Genomic DNA, 19,518 nt, shown 5'->3' with positions numbered 1-19,518 from the left:
TTTCATGTTGAGGCCAAAACCCAGTTCGGAGCGCAAGTGTGTCAAATAATTGCGTTTATGTTCCAGACGAATTTAATTCAGCACAACTTTATATTTTTCGGCCCAATTGTTTTAAGGCCCGTTCCATGTATTATTTAAACCGAAAAAAAGGCAGCTAGGGTTATTGATTCACTGTTCACGAAATATTCAAACCCTAGAGCAGCCGTCATCTTCCATGGAGAACTAAACTTCTATTGATCCATTGGTGTAAGGAACTTTGTTCTCGAATCTTGAGGTTCGGTTTTAATAGCAAATCGTTATGTTTATGCTTATCATATATCAATTTTCTTGTCTCTCTTTTGTGTATGAGTTGATGCAATTGATGCTTAATTATTTTGTTTCACGTTCATAACATTGAGACTATTCAAATTAATTCACGCTTGTTCAAATTAATCTGAATAGGAAATTGTTATATTATTTTCGCTTGCAAAATAGGGCTGCCGAATTATTGTTATGATTTTTAACTGTGTTATTGGTGACGCTTGATCATCCCCATAGTTAGTCGAACACGCTGGTGCTTAATCAACGAATTCGTTATAAAACTGATTTTCGCTTGTTAAATTAGTTCTATAATCAGCCGAAGCATAAACTGTATGAATATTCATATAAGAACCCATGATAGATGATAAACAAAGTTGCCTAAAACCAATGGATTGATTGCTTTTATATTAATTAAATTCATAATCTCTGTTATTGCTTCCACAAACCTAAAAACCCCAAATTGCAACCTTTAAATTCATTCTAATATTGTTAAACCGATCGTGAGTCCTTGCGAAACGACCAAGGTCACTACCTTGTACTACTTATTTTAAAATTATTTTGTTCACGAAACGACGGTGATCAAATTGGCGCCGTTGCCGGGGACTCTCAATTGATTTTAGCTAATATTAGACTCAGTTTCTGTGTGGTTGCATTCTAGCCTTTGCTTTCTCGTGTTTTCTGGATTTTACGTGCCCTAATAATCAGTTTTCGTAAAAAAAACAGTTTTCTGGAAAATCTTTTCTAAATCGAGTTTTTCCTGTACCTGTTCATCAGAAAAAAATCAGAGTTTAAAATCCCCTATTTTGGGACAAAATAGGTGACGGCAACCTAAAAAGTCCAAATTCCGTGTTTTACTATTTTATTTTAATTTATTTCTGTTTTTATAGTTTCAGAAAATTCCAAACTAATTTCCAAAATTCTTATTTTACTTAATTAGACTAAATTTCGTGTTTTTATATTTTTTTGAATCTATTTTAACCATATCTCTTCTTTCTATTTGTTTCATTAACGAGTCTGATTCTGATTCTTACATAGTTTCTCTTTGCATACTTTATTTGATTCTAAACTTGTTTTTGATAACATGGCTGAACAAAGAACACTAAGGCAGCTTGCTGCTCCTGATGTCAATTACAATGGTCTATGCATTCAATATACTGACGTTGATATTCCTTTTGAATTGAAATCTGGTTTGATACATTTGTTGCCCAAGTTTCATGGTCTTGCAGGTGAGGATCCGCATAAGCATTTGAAGGAATTTCAGGTAGTTTGTTCTACACCATTGAGGCCTGAAGGTATAACAGAGGATCATATCAAGCTTAGAGCCTTTCCATTCTCGCTCCAGGGTGCTGCCAAAGATTGGTTGTACTATCTTGAGCCGAATTCTATCACAACTTGGAATGATTTGAAGAAGGTCTTTCTAGAGAGATACTTTCCCGCTTCTAGAGCTGCGTTAATCAGAAAAGAAATATGCGGCATTAGGCAGGGAAACGAATCATTGGCAGAATACTGGGAAAGATTCAAGCAGCTAGTTTCTAGTTGTCCCCAACACCAGATCACCGAGCAATTACTCATCCAATATTTCTATGAAGGGTTGCTACCAATGGATCGAAACATTTTGGATGCTGCAAGTGGTGGAGCACTTGTTGATAAAACTCCAGCTGCTGCAAAGGCCTTGATCGAGAACATGTCACTCAACTCGCAACAATTTACAACCATAAATAATTCTGCAAGTGTAAATGAGATTCAGTCTTCCTCTTCCTTCATCAAGGCGCTCGAAACCAAGTTTGATGCAAGAATTGATGAACTTACTTCTTTGGTGAAAAAGTTGGTAGTTGGCAAAGCTCAACCAGCAAAAGTGTGTGGTATTTGTACTTCTTCTGAGCACCCGACTGATACATGCCCCATTCTACAAGATGAAACAATAACTGAGCTTCCTCAAGCATATGCAGCAGCAGCCCTTTACAATCAAAACAGGTACAACAATCCTGACCTCTCCACCAACAAATATCACCCTAGTTGGAGGAATCATCAAAACCTCCAATATGGGAATCAGTCACAAGCTGCAGCCCCTGCTGCCCCACCAGCCACTTCTTCACTGGAAGACCTTGTCAAGCAACTGGCACAACGAACAGATGCTAGCATTCAGAACCTGACAATGCAGATGGGACAAATGGCCAATGCAATAGGCCAACTACAAGCCCAGGGCTCTGGTAACCTTCCTGCACAAACAGTGCCGAATCCGAATGTGAATGTGAGTGCAATTACTTTGAGATCTGGAAGAGTGTCAGAACCAGCTCTAGAGAAAAAGAAGAAGAAAACCGTTGCATCATCATCTGCTCCTGAACCTCCTTCTGTTACAACTGAGACCGAACCCGAAAAAGAAAGAGTATATGTGCCACCAATTCCTTTTCCTCAAAGGGTGCAGAAAAATATCAAGAAGACAGTTGAGGAAGACAAGGAGATTTTAGATGTATTCAGAAAATGTGCGGTTAACATTCCTCTCCTTGATGCAATTAAACAGATTCCTAAATATGCAAAATTCCTGAAAGACTTGTGCACACACAAGAGGAAGTTGAAGGGAAATGAGAGAGTCAGTTTGGGACGAAATGTTTCTGCTTTCATTCAGCCCAAAACTGGTTCCTCAGCTAATGTCTCAGTTCTCAGTCAGACCATGCCAGAAAAGTGTGATGATCCAGGAGTTTTTGGTATTCCCTGTTCCATTGGGGATCACAAGTTTGAAAATTGTATGCTTGATCTGGGAGCAGGTATTAATGTTATGCCTACTTCTATTTATAATAACCTTGATCTTGGTCCTTTGCAGCCTACAGGTTTAATCGTGCAATTAGCAAACAGGAGCAATGCCCGCCCTGCTGGGAAGGTAGAAGATGTCCTGGTGCAAGTTAATGACTTGATTCTTCCTGCAGATTTCTACATTCTAGACATGGAGGGAGAAACTAATTCCAGCAGGGCACCCATCATTCTAGGCCGACCATTCATGAGAACGGCAAGAACAAAAGTTGATGTTTATGATGGAACCATGTCCATGGAGTTTGGCGACATTGTCGCTAAGTTTAACATTTTTGATGCCATGAAACATCCCGTGGAAGAACATTCTGTTTTTTATATGGATTTAGTTACTAACACTAACCTTTGCTCTGTTTGTGCTAAGATTGAATCTGATTTGCAGGATAATAACATTCATACAGGTGAAGTTGTTGTCAATGAGGCAGTCTGTACGGTTAAAGTTCTTGACATTCCGGCTGCCCCAACCAAACACTCCCATGATAAAGAAAAGACTACGCACTTCCATGATAAGATGATTTCCAAAAAGAAATTTTCTGTTGGCCAAAAAGTCTTGCTGTTTAAGTCTCGCCTGAAAGATATGGTTGGTAAGTTTCGATCCAAGTGGATTGGCCCCTTTGTCGTGACTAATGTTTTTCCTTCTGGTGCTATAGAAATTAAAAGTACAGGTACTGGCAAGGTTTTCAAAGCAAAAGGACAGCGGTTGAAGCTGCTCCATAAAAGTGTGGAAGGGCTTCCACCAAAACCACCAGACATAGAAGCACCAGCACCAGCCGCTACACCTTAGCCCCTCGGGTGTGTTCCTTCCTTTACTCTCACTTTATGTTTAGATTACATTGCGGACACTGTCTGGTTTAAGTGTGGGGGAGGGACATTTTACATTTACATTTACATTTTTGTGTTTTTTTAAAAAAAAATAATAATAATAATAAAATAAATCATCATGAGTAGTCACATGTTCTAAGGCTAGGGCATATAGCTGTAGGGTCAGTGAAATTTTTGGAGTTTTTTGTTTTGATACTTGACATGATAGTCTTTGCAACTTAATGCACAACTGCTTGAACACTGTCAAACTTAGTAATGTCTAGATAAATCTCTGAAATATTTATTCTTTAGACTAAGTTCTCTAATTTGAATATAATGGAGGTATGATTAGAACTAAGTGTGGGGGAAAGGCTAGAGTAACAGATAGACCGATCATTGCTATTAATTGAGAAAAAGGGAAACTGTTTAAGAGCTAAAACTAATGAATATAATAAGTTCCTGTGCCCGAAACTGGAGGAACAAGTTCCTGTGCCCGAAACTGGAGGAACAAGTGCTGTGTAGGATGCTCTACTCTGAGTAACAGGTTGGACTTATTACAAGTAAGATCCCGTCAGGTGAAAAGGTGGAGTAGTACCTAAAGCTTAAAAACAATAAATAATAATAAACTATAATAAAGCTTGAAGGTAGTTGCCCCTAAGTTGATGTTGAAAAGCTTTTGATCTCTTGAAAAGAAATAGCCCCCCTAGTCTGAAATTCTGGTTAAATCCAAAATTATAGGAAAAGAATGACAACTTAGCATCTAGAATGGTAGTTTCAGAGAGGGATCTTGACATTACTTTGGTTGACAGTGGGAGACAGTACACACACACACGCAAGATTATTATTGAAAGTTGATAGATAAGAATTGTGCCAATCTTTGAATTTTGACCCAAGGTTTGAAGCTTGAAACCTTGAATATGTTGACTGCTTGTGATTTGTTTTTAAATTTTTCATTTGAGTTGTGCTCGGAGTGCAAAAGTTCAAGTGTGGGGGAATTTGATCAGTGCATTTTAATGCACATTCTTCTACTATTGTACTAGTGTATTCCTATGGTTTAATTTACTATTTTCACTATTTTAAGGTGTTTTTATATTTAAGTTTATTTCTAACTCTATTTTATTTTCGCACTTAATTTATGAATAAATAGCACTTTGACACCCTTCCGGTCCGCAGGTCATAACTGGAGTTACAAATATCTGATTGAGGCGCGGGAAGATGCGTTGGAAAGCTGAGATCAAGAGCTACGACTTTCATGTTGAGGCCAAAACCCAGTTCGGAGCGCAAGTGTGTCAAATAATTGCGTTTATGTTCCAGACGAATTTAATTCAGCACAACTTTATATTTTTCGGCCCAATTGTTTTAAGGCCCGTTCCATGTATTATTTAAACCGAAAAAAAGGCAGCTAGGGTTATTGATTCACTGTTCACGAAATATTCAAACCCTAGAGCAGCCGTCATCTTCCATGGAGAACTAAACTTCTATTGATCCATTGGTGTAAGGAACTTTGTTCTCGAATCTTGAGGTTCGGTTTTAATAGCAAATCGTTATGTTTATGCTTATCATATATCAATTTTCTTGTCTCTCTTTTGTGTATGAGTTGATGCAATTGATGCTTAATTATTTTGTTTCACGTTCATAACATTGAGACTATTCAAATTAATTCACGCTTGTTCAAATTAATCTGAATAGGAAATTGTTATATTATTTTCGCTTGCAAAATAGGGCTGCCGAATTATTGTTATGATTTTTAACTGTGTTATTGGTGACGCTTGATCATCCCCATAGTTAGTCGAACACGCTGGTGCTTAATCAACGAATTCGTTATAAAACTGATTTTCGCTTGTTAAATTAGTTCTATAATCAGCCGAAGCATAAACTGTATGAATATTCATATAAGAACCCATGATAGATGATAAACAAAGTTGCCTAAAACCAATGGATTGATTGCTTTTATATTAATTAAATTCATAATCTCTGTTATTGCTTCCACAAACCTAAAAACCCCAAATTGCAACCTTTAAATTCATTCTAATATTGTTAAACCGATCGTGAGTCCTTGCGAAACGACCAAGGTCACTACCTTGTACTACTTATTTTAAAATTATTTTGTTCACGAAACGACGGTGATCACAAACTCACCATAACATAAGACACATCTTTTTTTAACAAACTCATCATAACATAAGACATTTTTTTTAATTGGACATAAGTTAGACACAGGCAGGCGCGGAACACGCTTGCCTGGCCTGCTAGTATAGACATAAACAATATTTTTGCAAAAAAAAAAACCTAAACAATACAGTTTTCGTAAAAAAAACATAAATAATAGTAGTATAATAAAGATTATAAAAAATATAGTAATAAATTTAATTACTATAAAATTTACCAAATTACCCTAAATACCTAATCAAATTTCTAATTTTTTTTATTAAAAAATATACATGGGACAATAAAAAATTGGATAAATATTTATCATTGATAATTTATTCATTTAATAAGTTTTACAAGAAATAATACAATAGTTTCACTTATAGTTTAACAATATTATGTAACAAATTTTTAAATATTTTATTCTCAATAAATTTTTACCTTAATATAATGACAAACCTAAATATCAATAGACTCATGCGAATGCAAGGGTCTTCTAAATAGTTTATGAGAAAAAAGTTTATAAAAATAAAAATTTTGTTAGTGAAAACATATAAAATTAATGTATAAGTAATTTTATTTTTTTTTATAAATTAATGTAAAACTTATTTTATTTACATAAGCTCGAAAATAAGCCGAATCCAAACGGGCTTTAATTATTTGCTTAATTAATTAATTATTTGATAGAGATTAATCACTGTATACTTCTTATCTATAATATGAAGTGTTCTGGTAAAAAACGAGGGGGTTTGTATTATTGATCAAATGGTGTGATTACACTCAGTTCAATCCCAACAACCCTGGGAGTTTAATAAGTCAGAATTCGATCCCTTTACAGATGAAAATATGAAACTATTTATAGACCGCTAAAGTCTTCTTCTCCAAGCTAGGGTTCCTACAAATCCGGTCTTCAGCGCCTTTTCCGGTGATGCAGCGTGAAAGTAGGAATAAAAACCTTGGTCTCCAAGCCATGGCAGTTTCAAGGAGTTGTTTTCTTCATTCCCAAGTTAATCACCAAGGCAGGGAAGGATGAAGATATTTTGTTATCGTGGGTAAATCCGTCTTATAGGCGTTATCAGTCATTGCCTACCTCGCCCAGACCTTATGTCGCCAAATGGGCGTTTAGGATTTAATTGTTTTGGGCCTGTTTCCTTTCTCATATTAATTGGGCTAGTTTGATTTTGCTTTTAGGCCCGTTGCCCAGTCCACAGCCCCCCAAGCACGAAGTCCAAAGGGGTGAAGTGCTTGAGTATGATTCGAATTTTCCCTCTAAAAACTTGTAACGCGGGAACGGTTTCATCACGTTTCTTCCCACTTTCTGGAGCACGATCTCGCTCTCCTATGCCATATCTATCAACCGTTTCTCCATTTACTGATGACACGATTGGATATTTCCTCTATAAAATGGATCCTTCGATGTTAGGATCCGCTCATCCCATTTTCACCTGTTTACCTAACAGCTTTCTTTCTACAGTATGTCTCCCAAAAATCCTCCTTTTGAATGCGGTCAATCTCCCGCCTCTCCGGTTATCAAGCGGCTCCGTCGTATGCTGACCATAAATACTGAAGACCTGATGGAGGATTTTGGCGAATTTTCTGAATTCGTCAAGGAGCTTAACGACTACTGCTGGAGGTTAACCAAAGAAGAGAAACGCTTTCTCGATAGTGTCTTGCGCCTGGAAAAGGAGTTAAAAGCTAATGCCTCCTTTGTGATTGCTGTGGAGAATGTTAAGGAATGTCACTTCGAAGTCACCGAAGCTGTTGATAGCCAGATAGAGATCACGAAAGAGACCATGGGTGTGCAAGAGGAAATCTTAGGAATATGCTTTAATGAGGAGCGGAGAGTGGACGATCGTCTGGCGCTGCTGAACAAGGAGATGAAGCCGCTTGTGAAGAGGAAGAGGGCTCTTCAAGGCGAGATTAGGGATGATGTTGCTAAGCTGATTTCCAGGCGCCATTCTTTGGTGGACCTTTTGGACAAGCAGAACGAGCTGAGAGAGGATCTGAAGCCTATTGAAGAAAACATGGTGAAGGCGAAGAGGGTGAAACGGGCGCTGGAGGAAATGCACCGTCTCGCCGTCGCCGACGCCGGTGAATTAGGGAGTTCTACCATGCCATGAAGTCTTTACTTACTTGCTCTTTTATGTCTTTTTTCTATGTTTGTAATTTGTTTCCGTATCTTTGAACCTTCGTTATTTTCATTCTGTTTCTTGCTTCCGTTGTATTTTCTTTGCGAAAAATTTGAATATTAAGAAATTTCCTTTCCTTATGTGTTGCTCTTCTGTTCCTTTTAGTACCGCCTTCCTTTGCGATCTTCGATAACTAAAATGGGTCAAATTTTGACTCCTTGGAAACATAGAAGTGGCATTTATCGAGACAGTTAAAACTTGGTAGTTATAACCGTCCGCGCATTTATTATTATCGTTAATAACGATGTTAAGGTTAAACACTGACTATAAATATCACCTGCTAAAAACTCGAATTTTTATCATCTTGTTTTGAATCTTTAAGATGGAAAATAATAATGCGAAAAAACCTGTTGCCAGAAGTACTCCGCCTCAGCGGAGGAAGAAAAGAGTTGAGGTTTCAACCTCTAACTCCACTCGCTCCCGAAGGTCTAAGGATGTCAAAAAGGTGGAGGTTATCGTTCTTTCCTCGGATACCTCCGATTCTGGTAGTGGTGATGAGGATTACGTTTCGTTTCTGGAGACCTATGTTCCTCCTGAGCTTCGTGCTTCCTCGTCCAGTGGAGAAGAGGGGTCCCGGGTCACCGTGGAATCCAAGATGACTTTCCCTGAGCCTGTGCAAAAGGATTCGGAGTCTGATTGATAGGATTTTAGGATTTCTCCATGTAGCCTTGGTTTCTCCTCGTTGTACTTTCCATTTTCTGCTAATAATAAAGATTTTCTTTCTTGCTTTGAGTAGAATGCATTACTTTATGTCTTGTCTTCGCTTTATTTTATGTCTTGCCTCTCCCTGATTTTTGGCTTTTTCTCGTTGGGCATTGTTTTGGATATCTTTGTTGCGCCCCCAAGGCGAATCAAGTTTTTGCTTTTTTGGCGAGATAATGCGTCCTGGCGTGGCCCTTCCTTTAAAGGCGTTATAGATAGTTAACTCGCCGGAGGGCGTGGTTTTTAACTGTCTGACGATAAATCTTCCATGATTTATTCTTGAGATGCGCGCTTTGACACGTATTTAATCCGACGACGCGTGCGTTACCTCTTGCTTCAACTTCTGGACTTCAAACAGCCGAAAAGGTTTTTCTCTTTAAATAGTACCTCTGTTTCCTTCCCTTTACTTATTTCTTCTCGCAAATCCGTACTCTTTTTCGCGTATCCTTCTTTGATTCTCCAGCAAGCCTTTGTTCAACGCTTCGTGTTAGGACGCTTCCAGTTTATTGCTCCAAGCTTTGTCAATTTCCTAAGGTATTCTTCTTTTATACCTTATTCCTTTTCGCCGGTTTGGTCTGTGTTGCGTAGGAACCCTAATTTTCTGATTTAGGTTTAGAAAGATGGTTGTTTTGAGGGAGTTAGACGATAATGAGGGGAGGGTTCCTATTTCTGCTCCTAGTTATCTCGAATGGGCGCAACAAGTTCGCGCCCACTATACTAGGGCTAACGGTGTTCTTAATAGCCGAGGATTTTACTCGGAATTATGGGGTTTTGATGTTGGGAGTAGTAGTAGTGATAGTGATAGTGATAGTAGTAGTGCTGATAGTGGTAATGACAGTGATTGCGTCATAATCTCCCCTTCCTCTTTCACAGGAAAGCGGAAGAATCCTTGTCGAGATCTGGTTGTTGCTGGTTATACTCCCGTCACCATGGAAGTTTCTTCAAAGTATACCAGTACGGAAATGGTGAGGAGCTTTAGGAAAGCCGTCAAGCTTTCAGACCCCTCTCACGAAGACTCTATTATAACCGAACCCGTCGGAGAGGACGAGTTTGTATTTTCTAAGAATGACAACCCGCCGCATTATTTCTATCTTTATACCGGCGTGATCCAACCCCTCAACATTTGGTTGCCATTTACTTCCTTTGAGGCGGAGATATTGAAGGTTCTCAACGTTGCCCCTACCCAACTCCATCCTAATAGTTGGGCCTTTATCAAAGCCTATGAGGTAATGTGTTCCGGTTTCGAATTGGAGCCCTCAATTGGCGTTTTTTTCTCTTTCTACCACATAAAGAACTTGAAGCCGCATACTTTGGTCTCCCTTAGCAGTCAACCTAACCGTCGCCTTCTGAATCTATACGCTTCCAACTTCAAGAACTTTAAGAATTCTTTCTTTCGAGTTCGTAGTGCTGAGGAACTTTCTGACTTGATGTATGATGAGGTTGATGATCCTCTATTCCCTTTCTACTGGACTGATAACCCTAGGCTTATCAAGGGTGCTATCTTTGAGGCCTTAAGCGATTTTGAGCAAGATACCGTCAACTTCCTTGACTCCTATGCTCTTATGGATACCGCCGATATTCTTAGGTGTGAGGGTAATAGTGAAGCCCTGACAGAGTATTTACGTAAGTAACGCCTTTGGTATTTTTCTACTTCTGTTTAATGTTGATCTCGCCTTATTATTAACTCTTGTGTTTTTTTTTTTTGTCTCTTTTTACTTTTGCAGAGAGAATGAGGACTATTTCTAATGAGGAGAGACTGGCATTCTTGGCTAAGGCTCGCCAGCAAAAAGCCAATCCTGTTGTCGCCGTGATTGATCCACTGAAAAAGCTGCAAGTGGAGGAAGCTGCTATGAAGGAAGGGCGGAGCAAGAAGAAGCATGAGGGGCGTATCCGTGTCGAGATCCCGGGAAAAACGGCCTCTGGAGCAGAGGAGAACGAGGGTGTTGCTCCTCCTCCTCCCAAAAAGCAAAAAGTTGAGAAGATTACTCAGAAGGCTGGGGGCGCTGACAAGGGCAAAGGCGCGGCTTCTAGTTCTTCTCAGCCTCCTGCTCAAGACGCTGAAAACGCTGCGCCCCTTTCCTGGAGCTCCTTCGATCCTCTGGAGTTTATTGAGAGAGGAGTAACCATGGTGGGCGACATGACTCGCTTCACCGATACTTCGACGGAAGACCTAAGGAAGAAGGCCTTAGAGTATGAAGTCAAGGGTACTCTTCTTAATTATCTACTGACAAACCGCCAAGAGCAAGAGGTTCTAGAGGCGAGGCAAAAAGTGAAGATGGTTGATGATAATCTCGCTGACATTGAGAAGAGGTATTCCGAAACTAAGGCAAAACTGGAAGGCGACATTAAGAAGCTGAAAGAAGAACGGGAGGGCGAGACAGAGAGACTGAAGAAAGAGTATGAGGAAAAGCTGTCTAAAGTTAAAGAAAGCTATGCCGCTTCGGAGGCCAAGCTCAAGGAGAATGCTGCTGCCCAGGATGAGAAACTCTTTAAGCTATCCAAGGAGAAGGATGAAGCGGTACTGTCTGTTGGGACCTTAGCTGATGAGAAAGCTAGATTGGAGAGTGATGTCACAGAGCTTCAGCTCTATGCCGCCAACCAATATGACGAGGGCTTTTCTTTTGCTATAGAACAGGTTAAGCTTCTTTTTCCAGATCTCGATGCTAAGCGCCTTGGCGAAGCTGATGCAATGAATCAAATTGTTGACGGCAAGCTCGTTCCCTATGTTCCTCCTCAGTGAATGATCTCTTTTGTAATGATCTTGTTTCTGCCCTTCTGTGGCTTTTTGTAATTATCTTGTATGCCCTTTTGTGGCTTTGAACAATTTGCCCCTTGGCTGGGTCCTTTATAAATTTCTTTATTCGCCTGATTTCTTCTCTTCATAACTTTATGAATTATTTTTGCATTACGTTGTGAGGTAACGCCTTCTGTCGTTCTCGTCTAGGAAACTTTGTCCTTGCACCTGTGACATCTTCGACTTTCTACAATAATTGTAAATTGATACAAATAACTTTATACCTGTTGTCTTTTGGCGTTATAATGAATCGCCTGCTTTGGTTGTGTATACGCTTCTTCTGGCGGTGTTGATAATCTCGCCTTTTTCTGCTGTTTCTTTTTCTGACGTACCCAACTCGTAAGACTTACAGGTAACGCCAAGGCCTTTCAACCTTGTTTAATTTTGCTTTTTCTGACGTACCCAACTCGTAAGACTTACAGGTAACGCCAAGGCCTTGCAACCTTGTTTAATTTTGCTTTTTCTGACGTACCCAACTCGTAAGACTTACAGGTAACGCCAAGGCCTTTCAACCTTGTTTAATTTTTCTTTTTCTGACGTACCCAACTCGTAAGACTTACAGGTAACGCCAAGGCCTTGCAACCTTGTTTAATTTTTCTTTTTCTGACGTACCCAACTCGTAAGACTTACAGGTAACGCCAAGGCCTTGCAACCTTGTTTAATTTTGCTTTTTCTGACGTACCCAACTCGTAAGACTTACAGGTAACGCCAAGGCCTTTCAACCTTGTTTAATTTTGCTTTTTTTGACGTACCCAACTCGTAAGACTTACAGGTAACGCCGAGGCCTTGCAACCTTGTTTAATTTTTCTTTTTCTGACGTACCCAACTCGTAAGACTTACAGGTAACGCCAAGGCCTTGCAACCTTGTTTAATTTTTCTTTTTCTGACGTACCCAACTCGTAAGACTTACAGGTAACGCCAAGGCCTTGCAACCTTGTTTAATTTTGCTTTTTCTGACGTACCCAACTCGTAAGACTTACAGGTAACGCCAAGGCCTTTCAACCTTGTTTAATTTTGCTTTTTCTGACGTACCAAACTCGTAAGACTTACAGGTAACGCCAAGGCCTTTCAACCTTGTTTAATTTTTCTTTTTCTGACGTACCCAACTCGTAAGACTTACAGGTAACGCCAAGGCCTTGCAACCTTGTTTAATTTTTCTTTTTCTGACGTACCCAACTCGTAAGACTTACAGGTAACGCCAAGGCCTTGCAACCTTGTTTAATTTTTCTTTTTCTGACGTACCCAACTCGTAAGACTTACAGGTAACGCCAAGGCCTTGCAACCTTGTTTAATTTTGCTTTTTCTGACGTACCCAACTCGTAAGACTTACAGATAACGCCAAGGCCTTTCAACCTTGTTTAATTTTTCTTTTTCTGACGTACCCAACTCGTAAGACTTACAGGTAACGCCAAGGCCTTGCAACCTTGTTTAATTTTGCTTTTTCTGACGTACCCAACTCGTAAGACTTACAGGTAACGCCAAGGCCTTTCAACCTTGTTTAATTTTGCTTTTTCTGACGTACCCAACTCGTAAGACTTACAGGTAACGCCAAGGCCTTTCAACCTTGTTTTATGGTTCAGCGCTCACATCTGAGTTGATCTTTGATAAAGATTCGGAGCTCAAGTTTGAGATAACCATTTTCATTGATTCAGAGCCCGGAGCTTAATCATGATTACTGCAAATAAGCTTTGATACATTAGAGGTTCAACAATAATAATATATGAAAAATAAAACAAACGAAAATGATACCGCCATGGGTGGTTTGTTGCGGCGCTCCTCGCCTAGCAAGAAAAACAATTATGTTTTGGCGTGGTGAGACTGAGTTCCATTGCGGTAGTCATCGCGGAATATGCTTCAACCTGAAATATTAGTTGGCGGCTTCTATCTCGCCGAGTGATAATTACTGAATTTTCATCTCAATTTTCCACATTTGTTCGTTACCCTGTGCTATGATCAACTTGATAACTTTGTTAGGTACAAAGGAAATAAAACTATCACAGTATCATGCATCAGATGTTCTCTATAATAATCAACAGCTATACTATCGAGAAATTAAAAGATTAAACACCAAACATCATAGAACTTTTGGTAGTTTGAGGTTCTAGCATCAGAAGCATATAATCGCTATATCAATACAGTATAATGTCCCACTCCAAATATTGTCCTTAGTTTCATTTTCTATTGGTACATTACTATCACTAATTACATCAATTTGTTCATCACATTGATCAAGTTGCATGGCAAATAAATGGGACAATGCAGGAAGGGATGATATGAGTTCAACGCTTAATAGTTTCATTGTTTCAACTTATCCAGTACCCTACTAATAGAATGCAACATGATCTCATGTTGCTATGCAGTTTATTTTTGTGGTGCTCTAACAATTTCCTTGAATAACTAAGAAGCATTTTGTGTTAATTATAAGTACAAATAACATATTATCAAAACAGAAGGAGTGAGAACTATATGATTAAATGGTAAGTTGCAAGAAAAGAACGTTAACACCTGATCGAGATGAACAGAACGACCGACGGTGAGATGGCGATTCCTCCATAACCGACCGCGGCGATGACAATTTCTCCACAACTGACGTCGGAGGCGATTTCTTAACGAATATAACGGCGGCGATGGCGACTTCATTGTTTCCGCCTGGATTGAGAGCAGAGTTGCCGTAAAGAAAACAATGTGTTAGTGGCGGCGTGGCGGTTCTTGGATGGTGTGATAACAGATACATGGCGATGCAAAGACGAGGACGCGATGCGATTCTCCGTATACACGCTTCTTTCTTTATTGATGAGTGGAGCCAAACAAAATCCTCCGGATCAAAACTATAATAATAATAATAATAATAATAATAATAATAATAATAATAATAATAATAATAATAATAATAATAATAACATAGAGATATATCCAAAAGAGATGTCAAGTTGTAACTTCTGCTTCTTTCTCATCTGCCCTTTAAGCCTTGATGGCCGCAATGTGAGTCTGCAAACGCCGAATTTCTACGACGGCGGCTTGCAAGGTGTTAACGCTAGAATTATCGTTGTTTTCATGTTCTCCAGCCATGTGAAGATGTTTGATTTTTCGTCTAGTTGCTGTGATAGGCTGGGATCAAATGATTTTACCGCAGCCCCACGGTGGGCGCCAAAATGTTCTGGTAAAAAACGAGGGGGTTTGTATTATTGATCAAATGGTGTGATTACACTCAGTTCAATCCCAACAACCCTGGGAGTTTAATAAGTCAGAATTCGATCCCTTTACAGATGAAAATATGAAACTATTTATAGACCGCTAAAGTCTTCTTCTCCAAGCTAGGGTTCCTACAAATCCGGTCTTCAGCGCCTTTTCCGGTGATGCAGCGTGAAAGTAGGAATAAAAACCTTGGTCTCCAAGCCATGGCAGTTTCAAGGAGTTGTTTTCTTCATTCCCAAGTTAATCACCAAGGCAGGGAAGGATGAAGATATTTTGTTATCGTGGGTAAATCCGTCTTATAGGCGTTATCAGTCATTGCCTACCTCGCCCAGACCTTATGTCGCCAAATGGGCGTTTAGGATTTAATTGTTTTGGGCCTGTTTCCTTTCTCATATTAATTGGGCTAGTTTGATTTTGCTTTTAGGCCCGTTGCCCAGTCCATGAAGAAAATTTTTCGTTTACAATGAGTGACTAATTTGTAAAAATTGTCTCGAAAAGAATGATTTTTTCTTTCTTTCTAGTTTTCAATACAATATTTCATTCATAGCTCGCCAAACTGGCCATACCAGTGGTATTAAGTGTTACGATGAATTTCTTTCCGGGTTGCTACTCTTGTTTAGTTTATTAAGTGTTACGAAGGATGAATTTTTATTTGAACTTAAATAAGGATGTTTTATTCAATTTAAGTGTTAGAAATGCATCATAATTGTGCTAAATTGTATTGTAGGTTATTTTAGAAGATTTTAAAAAATGTTTTTTCCTATCAAAAAAATATTTTAAATTTTATTAGCAACGCGCAAACCCAACCCAACCCAATCCGTTAATAACCGGGTTGGTTCGGTTCGAATTTGACAGTGAAAGTGCGAGTTTGACGATGAACCCAACCCATTGAATATTGAACGGGTTGGATAACGGATTAGGCCAAATCCGGCCCAACCCAACCTGCGTACACCCATACATACCACTGCATGTCACATGGTAGGGGTGATCGTATCCGAACCAATCTAAAAGTAAACCGCAAACCGAACCAATCCAAACCGAAACCGCAAAAAACCGCATGTAGTTTAAACCGCACGGATAATTTTTCTTCTAAACCACGTGGTTTGGTTTTTTTGCGGTTTTTATTTTAGAAAACCAAACCAAACCGCAATATTTAACTTAATCGTATCAACTAGTAGCAATCAACCGATTACCTAGTCCAACTTAGCAAGTTCAACCCAAATTGAGTCCATAAAATAATAGGCTGTCAAAATATATCATTTAACGCGATCCAGAAGTATACTGTTGGTACTAAAAATAAGTTCTTATGTATATACATATTATATCATGTAAACAATTAATAAATCAAAATTTCCTAATGTCATTTTGTAACAAGTTGGTAATTTTGTGACACATGGTTAATAGTCCTTTGAGTAGTTAAGACTATGTTTAAATTAGTTTAAATTGGTTAAGACTAATGTCCTAGGCAAGATGGATTCATTTTTTATTTCTAAAGGCTTGTTTAAATTGGTTAAGACTATGTTTAATAAGTTTGTGTTCATAAAATAATAACTTCATCAAAAAATAGCACATATTGTCTACGTACAACTATGAAGACTACAACTATGAAGACCAGACTTTTAAGGATCTAAGGCGAATTTAAAGACTATATCTTATAAATGATACTGACATCCAAAATGCATGTGCGAGATATCAAACTCCTAACATGTTTGATATTGCGAATTGAAATTTGTAGTACTTAATTTTCAAAATTTTGCCAATTGGAATAATAGTCATACCTTTAGATGAACATGCATATTCAATCTTGTAGATATCATTTTGATTCACAATCAACTGCACCAAAGGGAGTTCTTGTTTCTATACTCATATATCTAGGTATGTATAAATTACAATAGTAGCTCATCATGCAGTTCAAAGATTTAATTTGGATCGAAAATAGTGCATAGCGAGCTTCCAAAATTTTGTCACCTGATAATGGATTCAATTTTAATAGAGAATCAAATATCTTCTACGATTCCTTTGTCCAGGATTTTGAATCATCACCTTCAATTTCATTAAACTTCCAACTTGAGAAAGCGGCGTCAATCTCTCTAGCGTCTCCAACATGTTTTTCAACACAATTAACTAATTCAGAATTGCAACACATGCATGAGTCGAGCATGCCTTTCTCAGTACCATCTGCAGTCATTTTACATACACCAGACATTGGACAAATTTGGGTACCTAACCACTTCAAACAATCGTCATTGTTATATTGTTTTATGTTGGTTGTGTGCTCCCATTTAGGAACTTCAGCTTGAAACCTAGGTCCAATGGGAACAGCCAATCTTGAAAGATGGTTACCCCTAGAAGGTAAAAAGTGTGTCAGTGAGTCAACGAGATCTATGTCTTCCTCTTTTCCTCGTTTCTCCTTGGTACTATAAGAATAACTATTACTAGCCATTAAATCCCTACAATGACCACTTAGGTGAGAATAGTGTTTTGTGCAATGACCACAAAATGCAGGGGAGACATATTCTTGTCTTCCCTGCCATATAGTTCTTTCTCCATCTGATAGTGTTGAACATGAAAGACAAGAAGATGAGTTTCTCGTTTGATTTTTGGCATTTTCACTACCGACAAGTTCAAAACTAGAAGCAAATTTACCACCATTTATGTATTGATCAAATTTCCTCTTCTGTAATAAAAAAATATATATAAAGTGAGCAATGTTTAATTCTTACGTTTGAATTCATCTCAATTAATTGCATTTCAATGTAAAATAATTTTAATTTAAACTCATATACACCTAAACTGTGAAGAAGTAGGGTTTTGTGCAAATCCTAGTTTAAATTTAAATTTAAAATCTTCTTCAAAAAAATTAAAATTTAAAATAAAATCAAATCTTTATATGAATCTTAACTAAGCAAATTTTAAATAAATTTTAAATATAGTAAATTAAATAAAAAATAAGAATACTAAATGAAAGTTTAATTTTTGTCATGATGGAAGCCGATCCTCATTCAAGAAAAGTGGACTAATAGACATATCATCAATTCTCGTCTCTACATGGGGGCATTTATAACTAATAAATACTACCTCCATCCATAAATATAATTTGAAGAAAGATAAATTCTTCGCTACACATATTATGTTGATATATACCGATACATTTGTTGAGGTGTACCAGTACATATCCACATAATATGTATACCGGAGTGTTCACCTTTGAGAAAATCACGGAGATTAACAAAGTTAATTGTGGTATTAAATTTGTTGACAATTGATATTGTTTTTATAATTTTTTTCTTCAAGTTATTATTTTAGAGAATTTATTAGAGATTGTAGAAAAAGATGAAATATAATTAAAGTTGTGTGTTGGTAAAGAAATAATTAATACCCTTAGAAATTTGAAAGAGGTCTTTTAAAAAGAGAAAAAAAATTCTCAAAAGAGTCTTATTTTTAACACAAAGGTAGTAAAACAAAGTTGCAAGTGATGTCTCTTGACTTAATTTTAAGTAACAGTTCAATCATTTATCATTTTTTTCTTTCCATTTTATTCATTTACTTTCTAAAATACTAAAACAATTATCATTATCATTTTTTACATAAAAGATGAATTAAAAAACCCAATAACTATTCAAGAAACCCTATAAACTCCACACACACAAAATATCAAATCTTCATATAATAAAACCTAGAAACCCAGATAGGAAGGACCACAGTTTCATCCCCAGAACTACGATCGGAAGGGGCTAAAACACTTTTATGTCAGAACTAACCCAAAAACTAGATTAGACAGTCCAATTGACCGGATACTGGTGGTAAAAAAAAAAAAAATCAAATCTCGCACATATGTCAAGATCATAAGCCCCTCTTCTATTCCAAGAAGAGAATCCTTTTTTTAGTTACTCAAATTCTAAGGGAAAGGGGGGATTCTGATGATCTAAAATTCGACTACAAGTTAAATAAAATCTGATCAATAATTAATTTCTATAGGAATTGAACTCAAGTTCTTTGAAACAATTATTTTTAGAGAAAGCATATTAACTACTTGAGTCCAATCATTTGACTAGAACAGAAGCCCCTTTAACCCTATTAAAACTACTCTTCATTGAAAAGTAAATACGAGCAAGTGTATACGTACCTGTGAATTTTTAGAACTAGAATTCAAAAGCATGTGAACTTTGTGATTTCGATTTTGAAGACTATGATGTGATGATTTCTTATCACAAGGACTGAAAGCTATGTCTTTTGCCATATTATCGTATCTCCACCTTGAAACACCCCTAAAGAATACTTTTTATGCCATGTTCCACCCAAGCAAAGTATTCACAAGCATCACAACTACAAGAAATTCACATTTACAAAAGGAAAATCAGAGACACTTTTAAATAATGCTGGCTGGAATGGAATGATTGATGGAATGAGATCGAATTGAATGGGGAGGGATTAAATAAAATAATGTTCCATGGAATGGAATAAGAAGGAATGAATTTCATCCTATTTACCTTCAATTTTATTCATCTCCTTTTTAAAATATCCAAACAATGGAATGAAAGATTTATTTCATTCCGCTCCATTCCATTCCATTCCGCTCCAGTC

General features: G+C 37.6%; 1 protein-coding gene across 1 annotated transcript; it reads right to left on the bottom strand.

Annotated features, from left to right (window-relative positions):
- Positions 1 to 16,942: 16,942 nt before the first annotated feature.
- Positions 16,943 to 19,246, bottom strand: LOC123891979. The gene is made up of 2 exons (XM_045941838.1): positions 19,061 to 19,246; positions 16,943 to 17,611 (listed from the first exon to the last, which is right to left on the bottom strand). Exons 1-2 carry the CDS (start codon positions 19,172 to 19,174, stop codon positions 16,943 to 16,945), a joined length of 783 nt encoding a protein of 260 aa, XP_045797794.1. The 5' UTR covers positions 19,175 to 19,246.
- Positions 19,247 to 19,518: the final 272 nt, after the last annotated feature.

This window comes from Trifolium pratense, linkage group LG6 (assembly GCF_020283565.1).
Source record: "Trifolium pratense cultivar HEN17-A07 linkage group LG6, ARS_RC_1.1, whole genome shotgun sequence".
In the NCBI taxonomy this organism is placed as follows: domain Eukaryota; kingdom Viridiplantae; phylum Streptophyta; class Magnoliopsida; order Fabales; family Fabaceae; genus Trifolium; species Trifolium pratense.
Note: the sequence above shows the minus strand (reverse complement) of the source record. Positions and strands in the feature narration are given on the sequence as shown.